Raw genomic sequence first — 23596 nt, forward strand, 5'->3', positions numbered from 1 at the left:
AACTTGGAAGGGATGTTGATCACATGGACCCGTTGCTGAGTCTTAACGTTACCCTCTGGTTTGCCGTCTTATCAACAACTGGGCCCATCAGAGTTGTCATGAAGTTTCTGATCTTGTGTGTGTGCTAGGCCACAGCACTTGACACCTCAATGAAGAGATGAAAAATTGCTGGTCTGCAATGCTCTGGAAATCCTGCTAACACAAACATTTCTACTTCAACCTATTGAGCATTTCTACCCCTTTTCCCAGGGAGTAACAGCTATAGGAGAAACCCTTCAGTTTTCCTAAGAGTCTGAGAAAGGATATGAACTTAATTTCCTTTTCTATTAATATTACCCTTGGCTCCACAATTATATCTAGATTCCTCTGCCAGATGTAGGGAGAGATTTTCATATTGCTGCAGCAAGTTTTACTTATTAAGCAATTCTCTTCTGAGACAGGAGAGTCATGTGACCAAGAGCCCCTGCAGGTCTCTGTTCATACACCCGGCATTTCCCTTTTTCTAATTGCTAGAGAGATGGTCCAACAGCATGAATCCACAGTCAAAGGGTTCCTGGTTCTTTCCGGCACTTACAGCAGAATTTAAATTGCTTCCCCATGTAAGCACAACTAGTTAGGTATAGACTTGTATTCATTCTGCCATCTTCTGCAGATATGCAATCGTGCCAGCTGCCATCGCCACCTTTCTTTTTTTTACCCATCTGTTTATTTGGGGAGCACAGATCTACACTGACAGCCCTCCATTCTGAAAACCATGTCCACATATGACCAAGTGCTCTCCTATGGATTTGCTCCCTCTGCTGGAAACTAAACTTGGGAAAGACTAATGAGGTTAGCTCAGAAGCAAGGGGCAGAAGACAAAATTCTCTGTTATTACAACATATAGGGCGTGAGAGAGAAGTGCAAATTTCAGGGGAAATAAGCATGAGAAACTGAAGGTTTTACCTTGAGCTCACAATGTTTTCAATGGAAAACTGAGCCCTAATGAAATCGTGTTTGACTAAATGCTAAGTTGGTAAGAATGGAACTCCGTCAGAAAGGGTAGAAAGGGGGAAAGGGAAGCAATATAGTCCCATATATTGGAGATATTATTTACACACACTCCAAAATTCAGAAATCGATAGAACCTCTGAGTTAAATTGAAAGGGTAAAATAAAAATTAAGAAGAAGTAGCTAGAGATGAAAACTTTGGACTGTCAACTGGATCTTTAAAGTCAATGGTTTTGAATTTTGCTTTCAATGAACATCCATTATTGGTTTGGCTGACCTGACCGTTCATCTTCTTTCCTTGTCCATAAGTTATATACACTTCTGGTGGGGGTTGACCTAGATAACTAGATGGAAGATGTCTTCCAACTCTATAATTCTGTGATCTCCTTAATTATAAAGGAGACAGATAGTGTAATAAGGAGATGCATAACCAGGAAGAGAAGGTGCAAGAGGCTCTCTTCATAGAATTTCCTAGAACATCTTTAGGCTTGATGATGACAGGAGACTCCCTTTTTACTCAGATTTCCATTAGAAAAAGAAATGATATAGGAGGCTACATACTGTCACTGTAGTAATTGGAGTGTCTTAAGGACAGGATATCCGCATGAAATTTAGAATAGATAAGATAGATGCCCATCTGAATTTGGTTGTTACAAAAGCAGAAATGCATCAAGAACTAAAAGAGAGAATTAGATCTTAGCAGAGGGGACAACTAATTGATATCATATGTAATAACTGGGGATAGAAAGAGAAATTTCAGTAAACTAAGAAAAATGAAACTCAAGGAAATTTAAAGTGTTGATAAGAAAATCTAAAGAGCAAAAAGTAATCAGGGATGCTTTACTTTAAAAAAAAAAAAGTTTTGCATACAGGTATGAAGATAAGCTTGACCCTAAAGGGCAGAAGATACACCTTGCAAGAAACACAGAAGGTAATGGATAAACATTATTTAGTGTTAGGAGGCAAAACAAAACTACAAGGAAAATGTCACACACTTACATAAGGAAGGAAAATTGATAACAATGTCTGCCAAAAGGTAGTAGGATTTTTTTTTTTTACTTCTGTGTTAAACAAACAGAACTGTGATCACATAACGAGAACGATTGCTCCCTGTGAAGAGACAGCAGGGAGTACGGTTGGACGTAGGCAAATCAGGACACTGAAGGAATTGGCAGGTGTTTTTGTGGAACTACGGAGATTTCTAAGAACTTAAAATGGAAGAGGATGAGTAAGTTCCTAAAGACTAGAAAAGTGCAAATGATATTTTCAGGTTGTTGTTTGTTTTTTTTTTAATGGTCAGAAAAGGCACTTCTGGTAATTGTGGGAGCGGTTAACTTGGATGACAGGGAAGATGCTAAACCTAATCATGAATCAATTAACATCATCCTGAAAAGCCCAAACTCTTGGAGTAACAGCCAGTATGGCCCCTTCAAAAAGAAAATCAGGCCAGACCAATTAATTTTCTTTCCTTTCATAATCAAATGAGAGACCCCTGAGCTAAGGAGGAAGCAAGAGCCATTTAGAACCAACAAAGCTAATCTATTAGGGTATCAGTGGACAACAAGGTTGACTAGGCATAGGAACCAGTTCCTGCAGGAAGTCATGGCTTAGAGTTGGATACAAGCCCTGCCTGCAACCTGTTCTGGACCAGATGACTCCTGGAAATATGGCCTAGCCCAGTGATTCTGTGATTTTTATTCTAATTACTAATCAAGTTGCTGTTAAATTATGTCCGACTTGCTTGATTTCTCCAGATCTCCATTTGGAGGTCAAAATAGAAGCTTATAAAATATTCATATCTTCATTGTATGGAAAGAAAACGTTTCCACAACAAAAGGGTAACAGGAAATGCAATGATGCTTTCAATTATACTTCTCTTTGACTCATATGCAAATGAAATAGAAACAATTCTTTAGCAGCCCATTTTCTATTCACTTTGAATTAAGGAAAATAAAAACCTTTTGAACAGATGAGAATAAATAAGTGGAAATTTAAAAGGATTCAAATACATCCAGGCATTTCTCCAAGTCTCCTGAATGTCAATGGTGTCTGAATGTGAAATGCCCTTCTCTTGTCTTCTCCTTATTGCTCTGTTACGGGATGCTCTGTTCCAGACAAAAGAATACAAAACTATCTAAGAAATGTTTCAAGTGGTGACTCTGGAGACAAACACCACAGTTTTTTAGCAGACAGAAATAGTCTCAGAATGTCTTTATAACAAGTAAGGTGGTATAAAACATACCTCTATTCCCTGATACTAGGGAGGAATGGACTGCTTCTGCCTGACTAGCTGGTTTATAGAGTTCTTTGCACCTTTACAGCTGTCTAAGATGCCATGTTATACCAATATAGTGCAAAATTGGAAGCTGTCAATATTATCTCCACGTTAAGAAAATCATAAGTTTTTTGCACTCAAGGGTTGTCACTATTTGTAGCACTTGCTTCTGCTGTCAGGAAATTTCCATGCTTCATTTAGGATATGAACGCAAAAAAGTTTAGAGTTTTATGGAGGAGGTGGCTTTTTTAAAAAAATAAAATAAAATTTTAAAAGTTTCTTCCATCATTTTTCTGGATGATAAGAAAAATACACCCTTGAAATGAGAGGAGGAGGCAAAGGAAGGAGAGGTAACTAACAAGGTGATAAAGTGCCCAATGTTAGTTTCTCATCAGGTAAAGTTACTCACCAAGTAACATAGCAACTCAGTACTGTTGGGATAACCTTACCCTTCCTATTTTCTAATGATCCAAGGTTGTTATTAGTTTGAAGATGAATCCTCACTGAGTCAACCTCTTAAAGAAAGGGAATCTAAAAGGAATAAGATGTGCAAAGGCATTTTGTTTGCTAGTAATGTTTGCAAAAGAGGATATTATCTCCCTTATTTTACAATCCACCAGCATTTAAGAATCCATAAGCCTATCCTCTGTCACCAGGGCTGTGACTGGTATGATAACATAGCAGGCTTTCTGCTTTCTTTGCTACCACCTTAAGACATGAGGCTGCTTCTTGTCACAGCAGCCTTAGGAGTATCCCATGACACTTTGCTTTTGTTGTTCCTTGTATCCCTCCTCCAGTTGTTTTTACTCCCCCCCCCAACTAACAAGCATTTATTTTTTTCTCCCTCCCACCATTGGAAAAAGACAAAGAAAACTCTTGTAACAATATGCAGAATCAAACAAAACAAAGTCCACATCAGTCATGAGAAATGTGTCTCATTCTGCAGCTTGAGTCCATCATCTCTCTGGAAGAGGTGGATAGCATCATTATTATCAGTCTCCTGAAACTGTGGTTGGTTATTACCATAATTTGTTCAACTATCCCCTAATTGATGGACACCCCTTTAGTTTCTAGTTTGGGGCTACTAGGAAAAGAGTTATTCTAAATATTTTCGTATGCATAGGTCCTTTTCCTCTATTATCTCTTTGGGGTAAAGGCCTAGTAGTGTACCCCTCCTCAGATAGAAGTAAATCGTCAGAACTGCCTCACGCTCTCAGGCCATTCTTCTTGAATACAGTAATCACTACTTTGTCAGAAGCAATGAGATCATATAAGATCCTAAACTCAAACCAGGTTGGTATGTAGAGTTGGTACAGTCTGATCCAGCATTCACCAGTCCCAAGTACAGTTTCTACTGATGACTTTATATCCAGTAGCTCATCTGATCCAAGAGTTAGGTTAGCTTTAATTGCAATGTTCCATTTTGCCTAACTCTTAGAATGGACTACATTCACTTTCTCCTTCCAGGTGTCTGTCTGCCTGTCTGTCCTTCTCCATTTCCCTCTCCCTCCTCTGTCATGTTCAATCTGAGGTACACTTGCCCCAGCTGCCCAAGAAATCTACTTCTCATGCATTCCCACCTGCTTCTCTCTTTCTGGGTCTGAGTCAAGTTGAGATTCCTTTCACCAGCCTATCTGAGAAGTCTATATAACTTCTGATCTTAAAACTATTGGGGAGAATATTCCATTGGAATTAGAAATTCATTGATGTGGTACTTTATCCACAAGTACAGATCACAATCTCATCTTATGCGACTCTTGTACATTTCCTCCCATAAATCCTCTGGGTCTTTTAAATATTTCTTGAGTACCAGAGCAGCACTTGGGTTCTTTTCCTATATTCCCACTTCCTTTCCTAATCGTAGGTGTCCTAGATGATATTTTCTTGAATCTTCTTATATTCAAGTCATTGATGACAACATGCCACAGCCTTCCTTAGTCCACCATGCATCTTCCCTTTGCCTGGTCAGTCACTAACTTATAATGAACTAAAATATCTTACAAGTATCTCCTCTTTTTGCCTTTCATCATCTCTCTTGTTCTCTCAGCCTAGAGCCAATTATCCATCCCCTGAAGAATCCAGAGAAGCAGCTCTCACTCCGCATGGTTAACCACCTACCACATACATGTAAATATTGGTATATCAAGAATCTTGGACACTGAAAAACATGCAAAAGAGAGAGGATTCACCAGATTCACCAAACCACACTTGTTTAGTTTAGCATATTTGGTCACTATACTCATGGAGCAAAGGTTCTTAGTTCATTCCCTCGGGATAGCCATTAGCTTTGATTCATTTAAATATGAGTATATGTATATATGCATATGTGTATATACACACATATACACATACACCCATACATTGAACACCTATCATGTGCTAGATGTTTTGAAGGTTACAAAACAATATAAGATATGATCCCTCCTCACAAGAATTTACAATCTAGTAGAAAGATCAGATATGTACATGAATAATCTGAAGGCAGTATATGATAGGTACCCTGTGGTTGGCACAAACAATAAATAGTATAGAAAGTCAGAGGCCAGGACTACTGGGTTAATTAGAGAAAGTTCCACGGAGGTAGAATTTGAGCAGGATTTTGTAGGTTGAACAGGCTGCCTTGTTAACCCTAACAACAATCTTTCAAGTGAATATCATTGGCCTCAAAAGAACAGTAAAGGTGTAGATGGATCGATATACATCCATCACCTCTAAGGGAAAAGATGATTCAAAGAACATGGTCTAGTGATCGTGACACATTTGTATAGGAAAGAAAATATTCATTAGAAATCTGCATATGTTTGGTTCATGACTACTTGGTTCATCTTCCCAACTAGATAATGAGTTCTTGAAGTACAAGGCTCATGTATTCTACTTCCCTTGCATTTTCTATCACACTTAGCACATGGCTACACACAATGGACTCAGTAAATGTTTTGTTGAATGAATGAATGAATGATGTTGAATGACAACTTCATTAAAAATTTTTTTCTATTTTTCTATTGCAATTATCAAAATAAGATAATGCCTGTGACGGTAATTTGTCAGCCTTACAGCACCATATGAACATAAGAGATAGGAGGAAACTTTATTTGTGAACTGTAAACCACAGTACAAACAGAAGACAGCCTTGTTATTTGTTGTTTGCTATCATCATCCTCATCATCATTACTATAATTCCAGTGTAAGCAGCAGCTGCAAGCAGAGTTTGGATGCTGTAACCAGGCCCGTCAGATGCAACTCCATCAGCTAAAGGAAAGGTTGCTGGCTCTTCAGCAGGAACTGGAGATTCGCACAGAAGAATTACAGTCTTCTTACTGCTCACTCTTGCAATATCAGTCCATCCTGGATAAGCAGACCTGTGACCTAGAAATGCTTCACCAGCATTGCCATATGAGGGAGGATGAGGTATGGGTTACAACCGCTCTTCGTGGAAGTCCTCTCTTCCTTGCATCTGCTTTCTGCTCCCTTTAGGCTTGGTTTTCATAGATAACTCTTTCTGGTACAGAAACTAGGGCAGTCCAATCTACCTTTCTTCAGGAAAGTCAGATTAAATCCTCCTAGATGACTGAGTTTGGCTATTGGTCAAACAAACCAATGAATTGGTCAAGCCAATTCATAAGCATTTATAAAGTATCTGCTATGTGCCAGTTATCTACTATATGCTAACTGCTGGGAATAAAAACAAAGACAGTCCTTACAATCTTATGGGGGGAGACAACCAACAAAAGGAAGCTGAAAATCATTGGGAGAGGGGAAGGGGAGAAGGAAGGTACCCCACATGACGAGAGATCCAGAAATTCCAAAAGCTGGTAGGAAATGGGGAGAAAAAGTATGCTGAGCCCCCTCCTTAAAGAGACCCTGGAGCCCATGGCCCTGCCCTCAAGTCACAGGGTCCAATCAGAGGTTCAGAGGGGACCAATGAGATGTGAGGACCAGGCAGATTCAGTCTTATAGCATAATGAGATTTCCCATTGATGGGTTTCCTAGGGTGGGAAGGAAGACAAGGATTCCAGAGAAGTCCAAAGGCAGGGCATCTGGTGGAAAAGTTTATATAGTATAATCTCCAATATTATCATCACATATCCAGTTAAGATGTGTTGTAGAATATGGTGTAAGAATTTGGTCTAAGCCTAATTTCTGCCAGATGTCTTTCCAGTTTTCCCAGCAGATTTTGTCAAATAAGGAGTTCTTCCTAAATAGTTTTTTTAATACAACATTGAGTTCCATTGCTTCTGATTCTCCCTTATTTAGTCCTTTCTATTCATCTTTCTCTATATGTTCTTAACCACTACTAAATAGTTTTGATGACTGCTTTTTAATATAGTTTGATGTCTAGAAAGGCCATCCCTCTTTTCCCCCTACCTCTTTTCATTATTTCTCTTGATATTCCAGACCTTTCCTTTATCAAAATGAATTTTATTAATTTTTTTTTTAGTTCTGTAAAGTATCCTTTTGATAATTTGCTTGATGCAGGATTAAAATGTAAATTAACTCTGGTAGCATTTTTACTATATTGAGACAACCCAGCCATGAGCACTGAATATTCCTCCAGCTATTTAAGTTGTTCTTTATTTCTTTAAGAAGAGTTTTATAATTGAATCTATACAAATATTTTGTGTGTTTTTGTGCATTTTGTAGTTATTTGGAATGAGATAAAATATTCTAATTGGTCTCCTTGCTTCAACTCTCTTCCCACTCCAATCTGTCTTCCACTCAACTGCCAAAATGATTTTCCTAAAATTCACGTCACCTCACTGCTCCATAAACTCCAGTTGTTTCCCTGCTACATCCAGGATCAAATATAAACTCTTCTCTTTAGTATTTAAAGCCCTTCCCTGCCTGGCCCCTTCCTACCTTTCCAGTCTTCTTACACTTTGTAAAGGAGAATCCTCCACATACTAGAGGCCAACAATACCTGCATTCCTACTCTTTGCTGCCCACAATCATTATCTTCTCTACTCTGCACCTTTCCTGTACCTCTGTGCCTGGAATTCCCTACCTACTCACCCTCTCTTAGCTTCTCTGGTTTTGGCCTAGACTCAGTTCTAATTCTCCTTCTACAGGAGGTCTTTCCCAGTCCCTACTGCTGCTAGTACCTTCCCTCAAAGATTACATTTCATCCACTCACCCTGTATTTTTCTTGCATGCATAAAGCTATTTATATGTTGTCTCCTTCACTAGAATGTGAGCTCCTTAAGGGGATAATGCCAGTTCTTTGCATAGTTCTTAGCACACAGCAAGCACTTAATAAATGCTGGTTGGTTGACTGACCGACTCCTCTGGAGTGGTGATAATGCTTAAATGTAGGGATTTTTGAGGGATGTAGCAATCAGAAGAAGGAGGGAAAAATAAGCACCAGACAGTGACCAGACAGGTATAAAGGAAGAGAAAGGGATGGGAAAGATAAGTAGTAAGAAGAAGTAAATAAGCCCCAGAGGGTAAGTGATACCTGTCCAGTGATTTCAGAATGCTATTTGCAAGGCTGGGTTAAACCTGAATGGTTCAAAGGGGTTGATTTCATTGAGAGAAACTATGCCTCCCACAAGATATCTTAACTCAGATAAAGTGACCCTGGCCTGTACAAATGAGTAAAAGGCTAAAGAGAGATTCAAACAGATAGTTCTAGGCATTCTGCCAAGTTCTTCACACTGAATTCCTCTGAGCACAGAAGCACAAAGCTGTCTGAATTTCAAATGCCCCTCTCCTCTCCTCTCCTCTTTCCACAGTGACCACCTTGAACACAATAATTCCTGAAATGTATCTCAAATGAGAGATGGCCATATGTAATCAGCTTAGACTGTCAGACTTAATTTGGCTATCAGAGTTCTTCTTAAGATTATTTGGATCCATGGACCCATCCATGAAGTCTTCCCAAATTGCTACAGTTTATATTATCTCTCTCCTTACTCTCAGTTTCTATGGTGTTTATATGTCTATCTCATACAACTTAACACTTAAAGGACCATAGAACCACAAGATTTAAATTGGGGGATAGAACAGGTCTATACATAGCTTTATACATCTCTATACATATATGTATATATAGATATATACACACATGTATATACACATACACATATATTCTCTTTCTTTCCATATATCTGTATCTATATGGAGAGAAAGATGTGTGTGTATATATATATATATATATATATATATATATATATATATATATATATATATATATATATATATATATATATATATATATATATATATATATATATATATATATATATATATATATATATATCCAGAGAAAGAGAGAGAGAGAGAGAGAGAGAGAGAGAGAGAGAGAGAACATATACAAAATAGATTCAAGTTAATTTTGAGAGGGAGTGCACTAAACAGCTAAGGCGACTGGAAAAAGCTTCCTGAAGGGAATGTGGCTGAAGATTAATCAAATAACAGAATACTGAGTTTTCTGGCCAGAATATGTTGATTTGTTATCAAGACTCTTCCTCAATATGGAAAACAGTGGATGTTTTCCAACACACTCTGGGGTTTATTTATATGTATTTATAATCTGGTGTTGATCATTTCATTGTTCCACTTAAGAAGTAAGATCTTGGTAATGTTTTTATGGCTACTAATGTAATTAATCCACAATGGCCAAAGTAGTACATCTTTCCATTTCATTTTCTGAAAATTTATTAGCTACTACACTAAACACTTTCTGTCCCTGTCAATAAGCAAGTTTTCTTACACTTTGAGTAAAGCTTGAAGTCATTTTACTGCCCATTTCTCAATTTAAAACCATCACAACAATCTAATCTCTTTTGCCAAATTAAACAATTTTGAACTTTTAGCTGATCTGATTTTTGTTTCTGAGTCTCGACTTACTTTTGGACAATCTTAGGTTTCCTCAAGGATGACATTTTAATTTTTAAAGCTATACCTTTCTAAAATTATGATTGGCTTGACTGCCCAACTCACAAAGTATGATTGTACTGAAAAACTGGTCCATCAGCTTTTGAATCTGAGAGATAGTACAAATTGATAATATTAATTATACCTTTCCTGTGATCAATCAATCATTCATTAAGCAGCTACCATGTTCCAGGCACTGTGCTAAGAAATGGAGATGCATATGACTGGGTGATAAGGTCATCTGAAGATTTGGGGTGAGACTCATGAAATTTAGTCAATTAACAGTCTCAATTTAGTCAATAACATGTCATACTCTGCGGCCTTTGAGTTTTGATTATTCTTCTTTGGAGTCATGTATCATTCATTCATTCATCCATCCATTCATTCATTAAATAAATATTGAATACGTGCATGTGTAAATAACTCTTCATGTAGAGATACTTTTTCAATCAGAGGGAGATGGGTAACTCTTGGTGGTATTGTACTAACAGGTCACAATCTATGAGGAAGTGATGGAGAAGAATAAGGAAGATAACATAAGACTGCAGGAGAAGCTCCAAATATCTCAGGAACAACTTGCCTTGGCTGAAGACAGGATCATCTCCCTGGAAAGCAGTTTAAACCTTTACAAGGATAAGTATCAGGGAGCCGTGAATAACCTTGAATTACTGGAGAGTCAGATGAAGGCCTCAGAGGGAGATGTCAAACCCATCTCCTTTCAGGTAAGGCATAGACTACTCCCATTCACTGCAACCAAACCCAAAGGAGGTTTGTGGTCAGAGCACAGTGCAGGGCTCTTAAGTTGGTACTTTTGGAAAAATCTACTACCTTCCTTGGGCTTCAGATTCATTGATAGTGAATTGGTAATGATTTATCAATCATTTGGTAAAATAGAGATAATGGTACAGCCAATTCTTGATTGTCTATCCATGTATTACCCACTAAATAATTTTCTTTAGAAAATTTATCCTTCACCATACTACTGGGCTGCACATATAGTGAATATATATATTTATACATATACATATATATACAGTGAATGCAAATTAATTTTAAAATCAGCCTAAGTAAAACCTAGTAAGGTAAGTCAACTTCAGTGGGAGTGGATGGGGCAAAGTAGGAATACCTATATACTGCAATCCAAAGTGATATATAAATGACTTTAATAACCTGCTATTATTCACTGGATGCAACCATCACTTCTCCCTACAAAGAATACAGAAAATTAGTCATCATCGAGTATTTCAGATCATCTAAAAAAAATCATCTAGGAAATGCTAGGTCACAATATGTATAAAGTATCTATTTCTCCCATCTCCTGTTGTACCTATTTTTGGTGACACCCTTCACTCAATAATGAACATTTTTGTACCTGGTCATAACCTTTACACCCCAGTGACTCTCAACTCCTGTTGATGATCAGCTAAAACTCATTTCACACCCCTTACTACCCAGTTCCTCATTTCCATCCCCTTTAACTCTCCCACCCCAAAGTTTTGACCTAACTCCATTTAGCCCTTCCACTGTGCCCTCTGGAATGCTTGTTCCATAAGCAACAAACTTACCTTCATCTTAAATCTTTTCCTCTCCTCCTCCTTCCTACTATGAGTTCTTACTGAAACCTTCCCCTGAATGACACAGCCTCCCTGGCCACCCTTCCAGTATTGGCTGCAGCTTTACTTATTCTCAGTTGAGGTCAAGGAGGAGAAGGTGGAATACTAATTGCTCCCCATCACCACTTTCATATTCTCCCCCCTCCTCCATCACTCAGTAACCTTTCTTTCCTTTGAGGTCCATGCTATTCATATCTGCAACCCAATCAAAATCTTGGTAACTATTGTCTACAGGCCTCCAGGTCACTCCCTGTCCTCCTCAATGAGTTTGATACCTGGCTCACAATTTTTCTCTCCTGCCCTCATACTACAGGACTCCAGCATACATATTGACTCTCCCTCAGATATCCTAACCATTCATTTACTCTGCCTACTACTCCTCCCAACTTCAGCCACACACAATGATGGTCATACCCTTGAATTTATCATCAATCAATTAATCAATAAATATCTATTAAGCATCTGTATATTCCAAGCCCTGGGGATACAAAGAGGGGCAAAAGACAGTTCTTGCCCTCAAGATGTTCATAATCAAATGGAAGATTAGGTAGATGTACTTCTGTGCGTAAGAATTCTGGAAACCCCTTGTCTGACCATAAGGTATTGGCTTTGCATCTCTCCCTCTGCTTTCCCATTCAAAACTCCACTCCTAGCTTGTACTTTGACCTCTAGTCCCTCATCCCCTCAATTCTCTCTCAGGTCATCTCTCCTAAACTAGACTCTGTAATTCAGCTCTATACTGCCCTCCTCTTGAATCCCTAGTCCTTCCCTCTGTTAATTACTTCCTATTTATCCTGCATACAGCTTGCTTTGTATATATTTGTTCACATATAAAGGGCAGGGTCTGCCTGTTGTCACTTTTTGTATCCCCAGCAGTTTGTACAGTGCCTGGCACATAGCAGGCACTTAATAATGCTTATTGATTTTTGTATGGATGACAACACAAGTCTAGATTTTCTGCCCTCAGACCATTCTGAAATTCCCCCTCAATATATTTACAAAGCCAACATGACTTTCTTTTCTCCTAAAAACACCAGGAGGAAGATAAAAAGGGGGATCAGCCAAAGGAAAGAAGGACAGAATGTCTAATCTATGAGCTGAAGGAGACCCAGAAGCGCCTGCATGAAGCTTTGCAAAGTGGCTCTGAACAGGAAGACGCCCTTCAGGAGCTGCGCCACAAGCTCGTTTGCAGCAATCTTAAAGTAAGTGAGCAGGGAGAACAGGTTTCTACTAAAGCAACTTTCAGAGACAAAAAAAAAAAATTTAAAAACCAAAGCTATCAAGTAAAAAGGGGGGAAATTAAGAGTACTGAGGGTAGACTATCTCACCCAATGATCCTCAAATACTCTATCCATAGGTATGTTTCCATTTGACCTGGGCCACTCTCTCATGCTTTTATCCCTTGCTCCTCCTGCATGTCTGGCCTGCTTCCCTTTCTGATCATAAATTTCTAGGTCTTATACCACTTCCAGCACACATGAAGTTGGTATGTGTTGCTGCCACTCATACCTTTCCTAAACCTTTCCATTGCCCTTTGAGTCATATGGAACTATATCATGTGGCCTCAATTAATAATAATTAATAATATTTATACAGCATTTAATAATTTACAAAGCACTTTACACGTTATCTCTTTTGATCTTCTAAACAACCATTTGAGGTAGATATTATGGGTATTATTACCTGTATTTTACATGTTAACAAACCAAGTCAAAGAAAAATTAAAGAACTTGTCCAATTATCACCCTGCCAGCAGAAACAGAAAAAAGACTTGGTCCCAGGTCTTCTGATTCCTAACTCAACACCCTTTACAATACCATTTAGTATCTTGATTATGTTATATACCTGAGCTGTGTCCGTTTTCAGATACTAGATCATGAAGAGACTCTGATAAAATTAGAAGGGGATTTTGCTACCTACAGAATGTCCCACAGACAACCTTTTTGCCTTCCAGATGAGTCAGAGGATATCAAACAGGTAGGACATCCTCGTTGGAAAATTTCCACCCTATTTGTGACTGAGAATTAGTAGTCAGGAATTGGAATTTAGAAGGAAGGAAGGAAGGAAGGAAGGAAGGAAGGAAGGAAGGAAGGAAGGAAGGAAGGAAGGAAGGAAGGAAGGAGGGAGGGAGGGAGGGAGGGAGGGAGGGAGGGAGGGAGGGAGGGAAGAAAGGAAGGAGGGAGGGAGGGTGGGAAGGAAGGAAGGAAGGAAGGAAGGAAGGAAGGAAGGAAGGAAGGAAGGAAGGAAGGAAGGAAGGAAGGAAGGAAGGAAGGAGGGAGGGAGGGAGGGAAGGAGGGAGGGAGGGAAGGAAAAAAAAGAAAGGAGCTATACATACACACCACACACACACACACACACACACACACACACACACACACACACACACACACACACACACACACACACACACTTTTGCCCACATCCTACAGTATACCGAAACTCAGCACTTAGTCTCAGTCAGGATTAGATGAGAGAGTGGAGGGAAGTGTAAGTGCAAATCCATTCCCCAATGTTGGGAAAACAGCTCCCAACCCCATTCCCTACAGGTATCATCTTTGTTTACAAAGGCAGAGTTAAGGCATCAGTACTGTTCTTCTTTACCTTTCCATGTGATACAATAGCGTTTAGCTGACTACTTTTTGAAGCTAAGGCTAAGAGAGACAGGAAAACATCTTCTTATAATTAGTTGTAGTCTGGTAAATGCTTAGCAACTAGTTCTCAAAAAAAATGTATGTGCACAGCACACTTTTAAGATTAATCTGCATTATTAACACTTTTTTCATCGTTTTCTTCAGTCTAGACAATCAACAAAAGAAATCAAGCTCTGATTTGTAGTGTTTACCAATTTACAAGGTATAAATGCTCACAATGAAAATTTAACAGCAAGCTCTCATGAGCCGGTAGGAGATAAGCTCCAGCACCCCCAGGATTGTTCCCACCTCGAGGTGATGAGTGAGCTTTTTCTCCTGCAGGTGTTCTGTAAACCTGAAATCAACTGCCTTCCTTTTCTAGACCCATGTCAGAAAGAGTATTTTAACCTTGGCAAAACCACCCATTGACCTCCAGTTATACTGTGTGTCTAGATCTTGGCACATATTGAGGAGCAGTGTGAGTACCAATGCATGCGGGTAGAAGAGTACCAGTACCTCCTGAAGGACATGAAGAAGGAGCTAGAAAAAGTATCAGAACAGAAGAAGAATATCATGAAGGGTAAACCTGGGGTGGTGGAAGGACATAACTGGGGCCAAGAGGGAGCTAAAGTCTTGTCAGCAAGGGAAGGCTAGATGTATGGTAGCAATTGTGTGTTGTGTCCTGTTATAGACCTCATGAAGCTACAGTCAGATATGCACAACCTTCTGCAAGAGACAGTCACCCAAACAGAGTGTAAGAATAAGGAAGTAAAGGACCTGAAGGAACACATTAGGAATCTGGAGAACCAGCTGAAAGAGTGCCAGAATCTCTGTTTGGAGAAGGAAAAGGTAAGATGAGAAGCACTCAGCTATGTAGGAAAACAGAAAGCCAGAGGAGACACCAGAGAGGAAAGGGGCTCATCATTTACACAGATGCATGCATGCTATAATCAGAGGGTTCTCAGAGCATGGCCAATAACACCATCAACCGATCATCCCAGCTGCTAGAACCTTCCCTCCCTAACACCTGCATATGTCTTCTTTGCTTTTATTTCAATTAATTATCTAAATATTTATTCTGCATGTAATATGTGTTCTGTATTTGTGGTCTCTCCCATTAGAATGTAAGCTCCTTCAGAGGAGGGCCTGTTTCATCCTTTATCTTGGTACGGTGTCTGCCACACTGTAGGGTGCTTAATAGTTGCTTGCTGATTGATGGGGACATAGCATTTTAATAAATATTGGTTAAATTGAAGGAAGAATACACAATAAACAATATTACTTAAAGAAGAGATTCTTCAGGGTGGGGGAAGGGGAGAGATGGGGAGAAAATTTGGAACTCAAAATCTTGTGGTACTGAATGTTGAAAACTAAACTGATTGATTAAAAATAAATAAATAAATGCTTGTTCCCTCCCTTAAAGGTAAGGGGGATTATGAATAAGGGAGGAAAAAAAAAGAGAGATTCTTCCTCCAACTGTAAAAAGCAGGATGTGAACACTACAAAGGGACACTAGCTAGGGATATACCTATACCATGTCATTCTTTTTTAAGCCATTTTCAGTAGTTTAAAAAAATATATGTTTTTTGGTTTTTTAAGACATTTCAGTGATGAAAATATTTCTGTGGTTAGCATCATTAGGGATTTTGATTGATCTTTTAAATTCAAGCATCTTCTACAGACACAAATCAAACAACATGAAAACGTTCCACATTTTTGCTCAGTATAAATATGTCTTAGAAGAACAAATTTAACTCAACAGACATTTCTTAAGTGCATATTGTGTGCATGGCAGTGTACTCCCAATCACAGGTGTTTACCCAGGGTGACGTGGGGTATTATTCCATATGCCAGCACACCTTGCCCACATTCTGTACACACCTATGCTCCCAACACTAACTAAGCAGTCTAAAATCTGATGAAGCCTGGAAAACCTCTCCTGGAATAGAGAGGTGGAGAAACCAGCAGATATTTCTGTGGCTAATGTTGTCCCATCACCAAACTTCAAGAGAGCTCCTAGAAGTAGCTAAATTGGCTGGTTTGTGTTTCCCTTCTACGTGGTCATTGGAGCTTTTGGAGAAGAGCCAAAACAACACATGATCCTCTAAGGAAAAAGAGGCTAAGCACTGGGCCTGGACACAGATCTCCCTATAATCTGGAATTGACTACAAAATGGAAAGTGAAGGGGAGAGTCCTAGACTTCCAATAACCATGCTTCTGTTTTGATCTATTCAGGTCATTCAGGAGAAAGATAAAACCCTGTCTCAGACTTATCAGGAAATAATTCAGGTGCAAAATGCTCTTGAAGCAAAGAACTCAGATATAGAGAAGCAAAAAGCCAGAGTAGAAGAGGCACAGCATGCCCTCCAGAAGGTGAAGGAGAAAGAGAAAAAAAGTGAGAGCCAGAATGCTGCCCTGGATGTGAAGGTCCAGCAGCTGCAGTATGATCTGAAGGAAGCCCATCAAGAACAGCAGCTAATGGGTGAGTAATTTTACAGAACCAGGAAGATTTGTAGGACAATAGGCAAGTCTTCCAATAAAACACTAACTCACATTTTTTTTTTATAAAGTGTTCATGTTTACAAAGCACTTTCCTTACTATAGCATATAAGGTGGGCAGCCCAAATATTATCCCTATTTTACCGATGAGGAAACTGAGGCTCAGACAGGTTAAATGATTCATCCGAGTTTACTTCCACTATCTTCTCTTGCCTTAAAATTTTTTATTCCACCCTCAGCCCCTGCTCACTTCTCACTCTCTGACATCATTTTATGGAGATTAAGACCATCCATCACGAGTTCCCTCAAGCGCCTCCACTTCACCTTTACCTTTTCCCTCCAGTCCCACAGGGAAGGTTCTTATCCTTCACTCTAAAGCTAACCCTCTTCCTGTCCACTCTGAATGTCATCCCTTTCCACCTCCTCAGTTTGACCTTCAACTCTTCATTCTTCCCCACTGTTTAAACTGAAATACAGTTTAGAACATAATTGTTCTCCACCCTTCATCTTCAAAAAAAAAATTTTTCTTAAATGAGCACAACTTTGTGGGTTTTTTTTAAAATTTATTTATTTAACTTTTAACATTCATTTTCACAAAATTTTGGGTTCCAAATTTTCTCCCCTTTTGTCCCCTCCCCCCACCCCAAAACACCGAGCATTCTAATTGCCCCTATCACCAGTCTGCTCTTTCTTCTATCATCCCTCTCTGCCCTTGTCTCCATCTTCTCTTTTGTCCTGTAGGGCCAAATAACTTTCTATACCCCTTTACCTGTATTTCTTATTTCCTAGTGGCAAGAACAGTACTCGACAGTTGTTCCTAAAACTTTTGAGTTCCAACTTCTTTTCCTCCCTCCCTCCCCACCCCTTCCCTTTGGAAGGCAAGCAATTCCATATAGGCCAAATCTGTGTAGTTTTGCAAATGACTTCCATAACAGTCATGTTGTGTAAGACTAACTATATTTTCCTCCCTCCTATCCTGCCCCCCATTACTTCTATTCTGTCTTTTGATCCTGTCCCTCCCCATGAGTGTTGACCTCAAATTGCTCCCTCCTCCCCATGCCCTCCCTTCCATCATCCCCCCCACCCTGCTTATCCCCTTATCCCCCACTTTCCTGTATTGTAAGATAGGTTTTCATACCAAAATGAGTGTGCATTTTATTCCTTCCTTTAGTGGAATGTGATGAGAGTAAACTTCATGTTTTTCTCTCACCTCTCCTCTTTATCCCTCCACTAATAAGTCTTTTGCTTGCCTCTTTTATGAGAGATAATTTGCCCCATTCCATTTCTCCCTTTCTCCTCCCAATATATTTCTCTCTCACTGCTTGATTTCATTTTTTTAAGATATGATCCCATCCTCTTCAATTCACTCTGTGCACTCTGTCTCTATGTGTGTGTGTGTGTGTGCGTGTGCGCGTGCATGTGTGTGTGTAATGCCATCCAGTACCCAGATACTGAATAGTTTCAAGAGTTACAAATATTGTCTTTCCATGTAGGAATGTAAACAGTTCAACTTTATTAAAGTCCCTTATGACTTCTCTTTGCTGTTTACCTTTTCATGCTTCTCTTCATTCTTGTGTTTGAGAGTCAAATTTTTTTTTTTCAGCTCTGGTCTTTTCATCAAGAATGCTTGAAAGTCCTCTATTTCATTGAAAGACCAATTTTTCCCCTGAAGTATTATACTCAGTTTTGCTGGGTAGGTGATTCTTGGTTTTAGTCCTAGTTCCTTTGACTTCTGGAATATCCTATTCCATGCCCTTCGATCCCTTAACGTAGAGGCTGCTAGATCTTGTGTTATCCTGATTGTATTTCCACAATACTTGAATTGTTTCTTTCTAGCTGCTTGCAATATTTTCTCCTTGACCTGGGAACTCTGGAATTTGGTCACAATGTTCCTAGGAGTTTCTCTTTTTGGATCTCTTTCAGGTGGTGATCTGTGGATTCCTTGAATACTTATTTTGCCCTCTGGTGCTAGAATCTCAGGGCAGTTTTCCTTGATAATTTCATGAAAGATGATGTCTAGGCTCTTTTTTTGATCATGGCTTTCAGGTAGTCCCATAATTTTTAAATTGTCTCTCCTGGATCTATTTTCCAGGTCAGTTGTTTTTCCAATGAGATATTTCACATTATCTTCCATTTTTTCATTCTTTTGGTTTTGTTTTGTGATTTCTTGGTTTCTCATAAAGTCATTAGCCTCCATCTGTTCCATTCTAATTTTGAAAGAACTATTTTCTTCAGTGAGCTTTTGAAGCTCGTTTTCCATTTGGCTAATTCTGCTTTTGAAAGCATTCTTCTCCTCATTGGCTTTTTGAACCTCTTTTGCCAATTGAGTTAGCCTGTTTTTCAAGGTGTTATTTTCTTCAGCATTTTTTTGGGTCTCCTTTAGCAGGGTGCTGACCTGCTGTTCATGCTTTGACTGCATGTCTCTCATTTTTCTTCCCAGCTTTTCCTCCACCTCTCTAACTTGATTTTCAAAATCCTTTTTGAGCTCTTCCATGGCCTGAGCCCATTGAGTGGGCTGGGATACAGAAGCCTTGACTTCTGTGTCTTTCCCTGATGGTAAGCATTGTTCTTCCTCATCAGAAAGGAAGGGAGGAAATACCTGTTCACCAAGAAAGTAACCTTCTATAGTCTTATTTCTTTTCCCTTTTCTGGGCATTTTCCCAGCCAGTGACTTGACTTCTGAATATTCTCTTCACACCCACTTTGCCTCCAGATCCTCCCAGCCAGCGCTTGGGGTCTGAGATTCGAATGCTGCCTCCCAGCCTCAGGGCTTCAGTGGGAGCAGGGCTGCTATTCAGTGTGAGATTAAGTTCAGATGCTCAGGTTGGGGCAGGGCCACCTCTCAGGCTCAGTTCCCTCAGGGAGTTTATGCACAGACCTTCAACAATGGATCCAGGGCTCCTGCCTGCTTGGGGAGCCCTGGTCTGCTCCCGCCTCTGCTGCTGCCTCCCAAGGGGGCCTGAGTTATGGGGGCACCCCACTCCCCTCTCGACCCGCCAAAGAGACCCTCTCACCGACCCTTGTCACCTGTGGGTGGAGGGACCCACTCAGCCGCTGGAGATTCCATCCCTGAAGCCCACTCGGATATGCTCCTCTCGGTGCCGCGGGGCCAAGGCAGGGCTGTGCTTGGCTCCGGGTCCACAGTGCAACGGACCTTTTGCGAGAGGTTTTCAGGCTCTCTGGAACAGAAATCTCGTCCGCTCCATTGTTCTGTGGCTTCTGCTGCTCCAGAATTTGTTGGGAGTTCTTTTTTACAGATATTTTATGGGCTGTGGGTTCGGAGCTAGCGTATGTGTGTCTTTCTACTCCGCCATCTTGGCTCCGCCCCCAACTTTGTGGTTTTTTAATTTCTGATGGTGGCACCAGATCTCACAGACTAGAAATCTTGAAATAGTCTTTTCCCTGTCTGTCATACACTTTATCCTGTTGGTTACTAAGTCCTCTTTCTTCCTTCATCATTTCTTTCAAATTAATTATTGCTGTTCAGTCATTTCAGTTGTGTCCAACTCTTCATGACCCCATTTTGGGGTTTTCTTGGCAAAGACACTGGAGTGGTTTGCCATTTCCTTCTCCAGCTCATTTTATAGATGAGGAAACTGAGGCAAACAGGGTTGAGTGATTTGCCCAGAGTCACACAGCTAGTAAATATTTGAGTTTGGATTTGAACTCATGAAGATGAGCCTTCCTGATTCCAAGCACAGTGCCCTATCCACTGCTCCATTCTCACTATCACTGCTTTAGCCATCTGACCCATTCCGTTTGGTAGATGGCCTCTCTACCTTCAGTCTCTTTCCTCTGTCTGCATGCTACTAGCATGCAAACCCTTCTAAAACATATTTATGAAACTACATTGGCTCCTTCTTTCCTCATGCATAGAATCCACAATGCTCTGCAGTTTCCAGGGTCTTCTAGGATTTACTCTCATCCTACCTATTCAGCCTCATTTCCTGCAGCTTCCCAGCAAATATTTTACTTCCATTCAGACTGATTTATCACTGCCTCCTATGTGTAACACTCATTTACCACTTCATCTTCCACCATTGTTATCTCCCCAATACACAAATACCCCTCAAATCCTATCCATATCTTTAAAAATGCATGGATGAATTATAGTCTTGACATATGAGATACTTCACTTTACAAAATATATTTTGGGGGGAAAAAATGGATGATTACAGAAAGGAGTGTGTCCTTAAACTTTGGTAGTATGGTACAAACTTTGACTGCTGTATTTGACCCAAACTCTGTTGCCTTTCTATGGTAGTGGTTCACATTGTTACAGTCACTGACTATACTTTCTTTTACCCTGCTTTCTTCATTCAGTATCAATTCACAGAAATATTCCCATTTCTCTTTGAATTCTTCATATCTGTCTGTGGTCTGGCACAGATACATTCTGTTACATTCGTGTGCCATAACTTGCTTTAGCTCAGCATCAATCATTTGTAACCGAGTGAATCTCAACTTTTTGATTTTGTAAATAACGCTGCCATTGACGGTTTTATACATACAGGTCTTTCCTTCAATCCTGTCAATCACCTACTTGGGATATAGTCCTAGTAATAAGATCTCTGGCTGAAAGGGTACAAATAAATTAACAATTTTTCTCATATGCTTCCTAATTGATTTCCAGAATGATGTGGCTACTCCATCAGCAGTGAATAAGCATTAATGTTTTCCCACAACCCCTCTCAAGTTTTCCTATCTTTTGGCATCTCTGTTAGTTTGATGGCTATCTCAGTAGTTTTGATAGAATTCACTTGTAAATCCATCTGGCCCTGGAGATTTTTTTCTAGGGAGTTCATTTATGGCTTGTTCAATTTCCTTTTCTGAGATGGGGTTATTTAGGTACTCAACTTCCTCTTCTGTTAATCTGGACAATTTATTTTTTAAGATAATCATCCATCTCATTTAGATTGTCGAATTTATGGGCATACAGTTGGGCAAAGTAATTTCTAATTATTGTTTTAATTTCCTCCTCACTGGAGGCTAGTTCACTCTTTTCATTTTTGATATTGGTAGTTTGGTTTTCTTCTTTCTTTTTTTTTAATCAAATTGACCAAAGGTTTATCAATTTTATTGGTTTTTTCCATAAAACCGACTCTTAGCTTTATTAGTTCAATAGTTTTCTTAATTTCAATTTTATTACTCTCTCCTTTGGTTTTTAGTATTTCTAATTTGTTATTTACTTGGGGATTTTCAATTTGTGCTTTTTCTAACTTTTTCAGCTGCATGCCCAATTCACTGATCTCCTCTTTCTCTATTTTATTCACATAGGCATTCAAAGATATAAAACTTTCCCTAAGAACTGCTTAGCAGTGTCCCATAAGATCTGGTAGGCTGTCTCATTATTGTCATTCTCTTGAATGAAGTTGTTGATTATTTCTATAATTTGTTTAACCCACTCATTCTTTAGGATTAGATTGTTTAGTTTCCAATAAGTTTTTGGTTTATATTTCCATGGCGTTTGATTACATATAAGTTTTATTGCATTATGATCTATCTCTGCCTTTCTGCACTGGACTGTGAGGTTTTTATGGCCTAGTACATGGTCAATTTTTGTATATGTGCCATGTACCGCTGAGAAAAAGGTATCCTCCTTTCTATTCCCACTCATTTTTCTCCAGAGAGCGATCATATTTACCTTATCCAGAGTTCTATTCACTTCCTTAACTTCTTTCTTGTTTATTTTGAGGTTAGATTTATCAAGTTCAGAGAGTGGGAGATTGCAATCTCCTACTAGTATAGTTTTACTGTCTATTTCTTCCTGTAACTCCCTTAACTTCTCCTCTAAGAATTTGGATGCTATGCCATTTGGAGCATATATACTTAGCAATGAAATTGCTGCATTCTCTATGGTGCCTTTTAGCAGGATATAGTTTCCTTATCTCTTTTGATTAGATCTACTTCTGCTTTTGCTTTGTCTGAGATTAGGATTGCTACCCCTGCTTTTTTAACATCAGCTGAAGCATAAAATATTCTGCTCCAACCTTTTACCTTTACCCTGTGTGTATGCCCCCATTTCAAATGTGTTTCTTGTAAACAATATATTATTGAATTACAGTTTTTAATCCATTCTGCTATCTGTCTCCGTTTTATGGGAGAGTTCATACCATTCACATTCACAGTTATGATTGCTATCTGTGTCTTTCCCTCCATCCTCTTTCCCCTTGTTTATGCTTTTAGTTCTCTAGAGTTCTATAGAGCTAATTGTATTTCTATATTTAACTGAGTTTGTTGTACCTTTCTTGAATCCAATCAGATGAGAGTACCTCTCAAACAATGCTCATCTCCCTCCCCTCTTTCCCTCTACTGTAATGTATTTTTGCGCCTCTTCCTGTGATGGAATTTATTTTTTTCTGCCTCCTCCTTTTCATATCTCCCATTACAATCCCTTTGCACCCTTAAATCACATTTGTTATCATAACATCATTTAATTTATACCCACTCCCTCTATCTATGTATATCCCTTTTACATTTCATAATAAATACACAATTCTCAATATTAACAAATATCATCTTCCCTTATAGGGATGTAAACTGTTTGCCCATATTAACAAGTTTTGGGTTTTTTTTCCCATTTACCTTTTTATGCCTCTCTTGAGACCTGCATTTGAAGATCGAATTTTCTATTGAGTTCTGGTCTTTTCATCAGGAAGGTCTGGAAATATTTTATTTCTTGAATGTCCATCTCCTTGCTTGAAATATTATGTTCA

The 23596-nt window shown here is 39.2% G+C and overlaps 1 protein-coding gene across 8 annotated transcripts in view; it reads left to right on the forward strand.

The window, feature by feature from the left end:
- Window positions 1-23596, forward strand: part of PMFBP1 (polyamine modulated factor 1 binding protein 1) — a 105849-nt gene that overhangs the window by 21052 nt on the left and 61201 nt on the right. For all 8 annotated transcript variants that reach the window (XM_072636473.1, XM_072636475.1, XM_072636474.1 and 5 more), the window contains exons 4-10: window positions 6449-6673; window positions 10630-10860; window positions 12789-12953; window positions 13618-13728; window positions 14835-14961; window positions 15073-15230; window positions 16617-16863. In XM_072636473.1, coding sequence (XP_072492574.1) covers window positions 6449-6673; window positions 10630-10860; window positions 12789-12953; window positions 13618-13728; window positions 14835-14961; window positions 15073-15230; window positions 16617-16863 — 1264 coding nt within the window. The remainder of the gene's footprint in view (window positions 1-6448; window positions 6674-10629; window positions 10861-12788; window positions 12954-13617; window positions 13729-14834; window positions 14962-15072; window positions 15231-16616; window positions 16864-23596) is intronic.

The sequence above is a fragment of the Notamacropus eugenii genome, chromosome 1 (assembly GCF_028372415.1).
Source record: "Notamacropus eugenii isolate mMacEug1 chromosome 1, mMacEug1.pri_v2, whole genome shotgun sequence".
NCBI classification, from domain to species: domain Eukaryota; kingdom Metazoa; phylum Chordata; class Mammalia; order Diprotodontia; family Macropodidae; genus Notamacropus; species Notamacropus eugenii.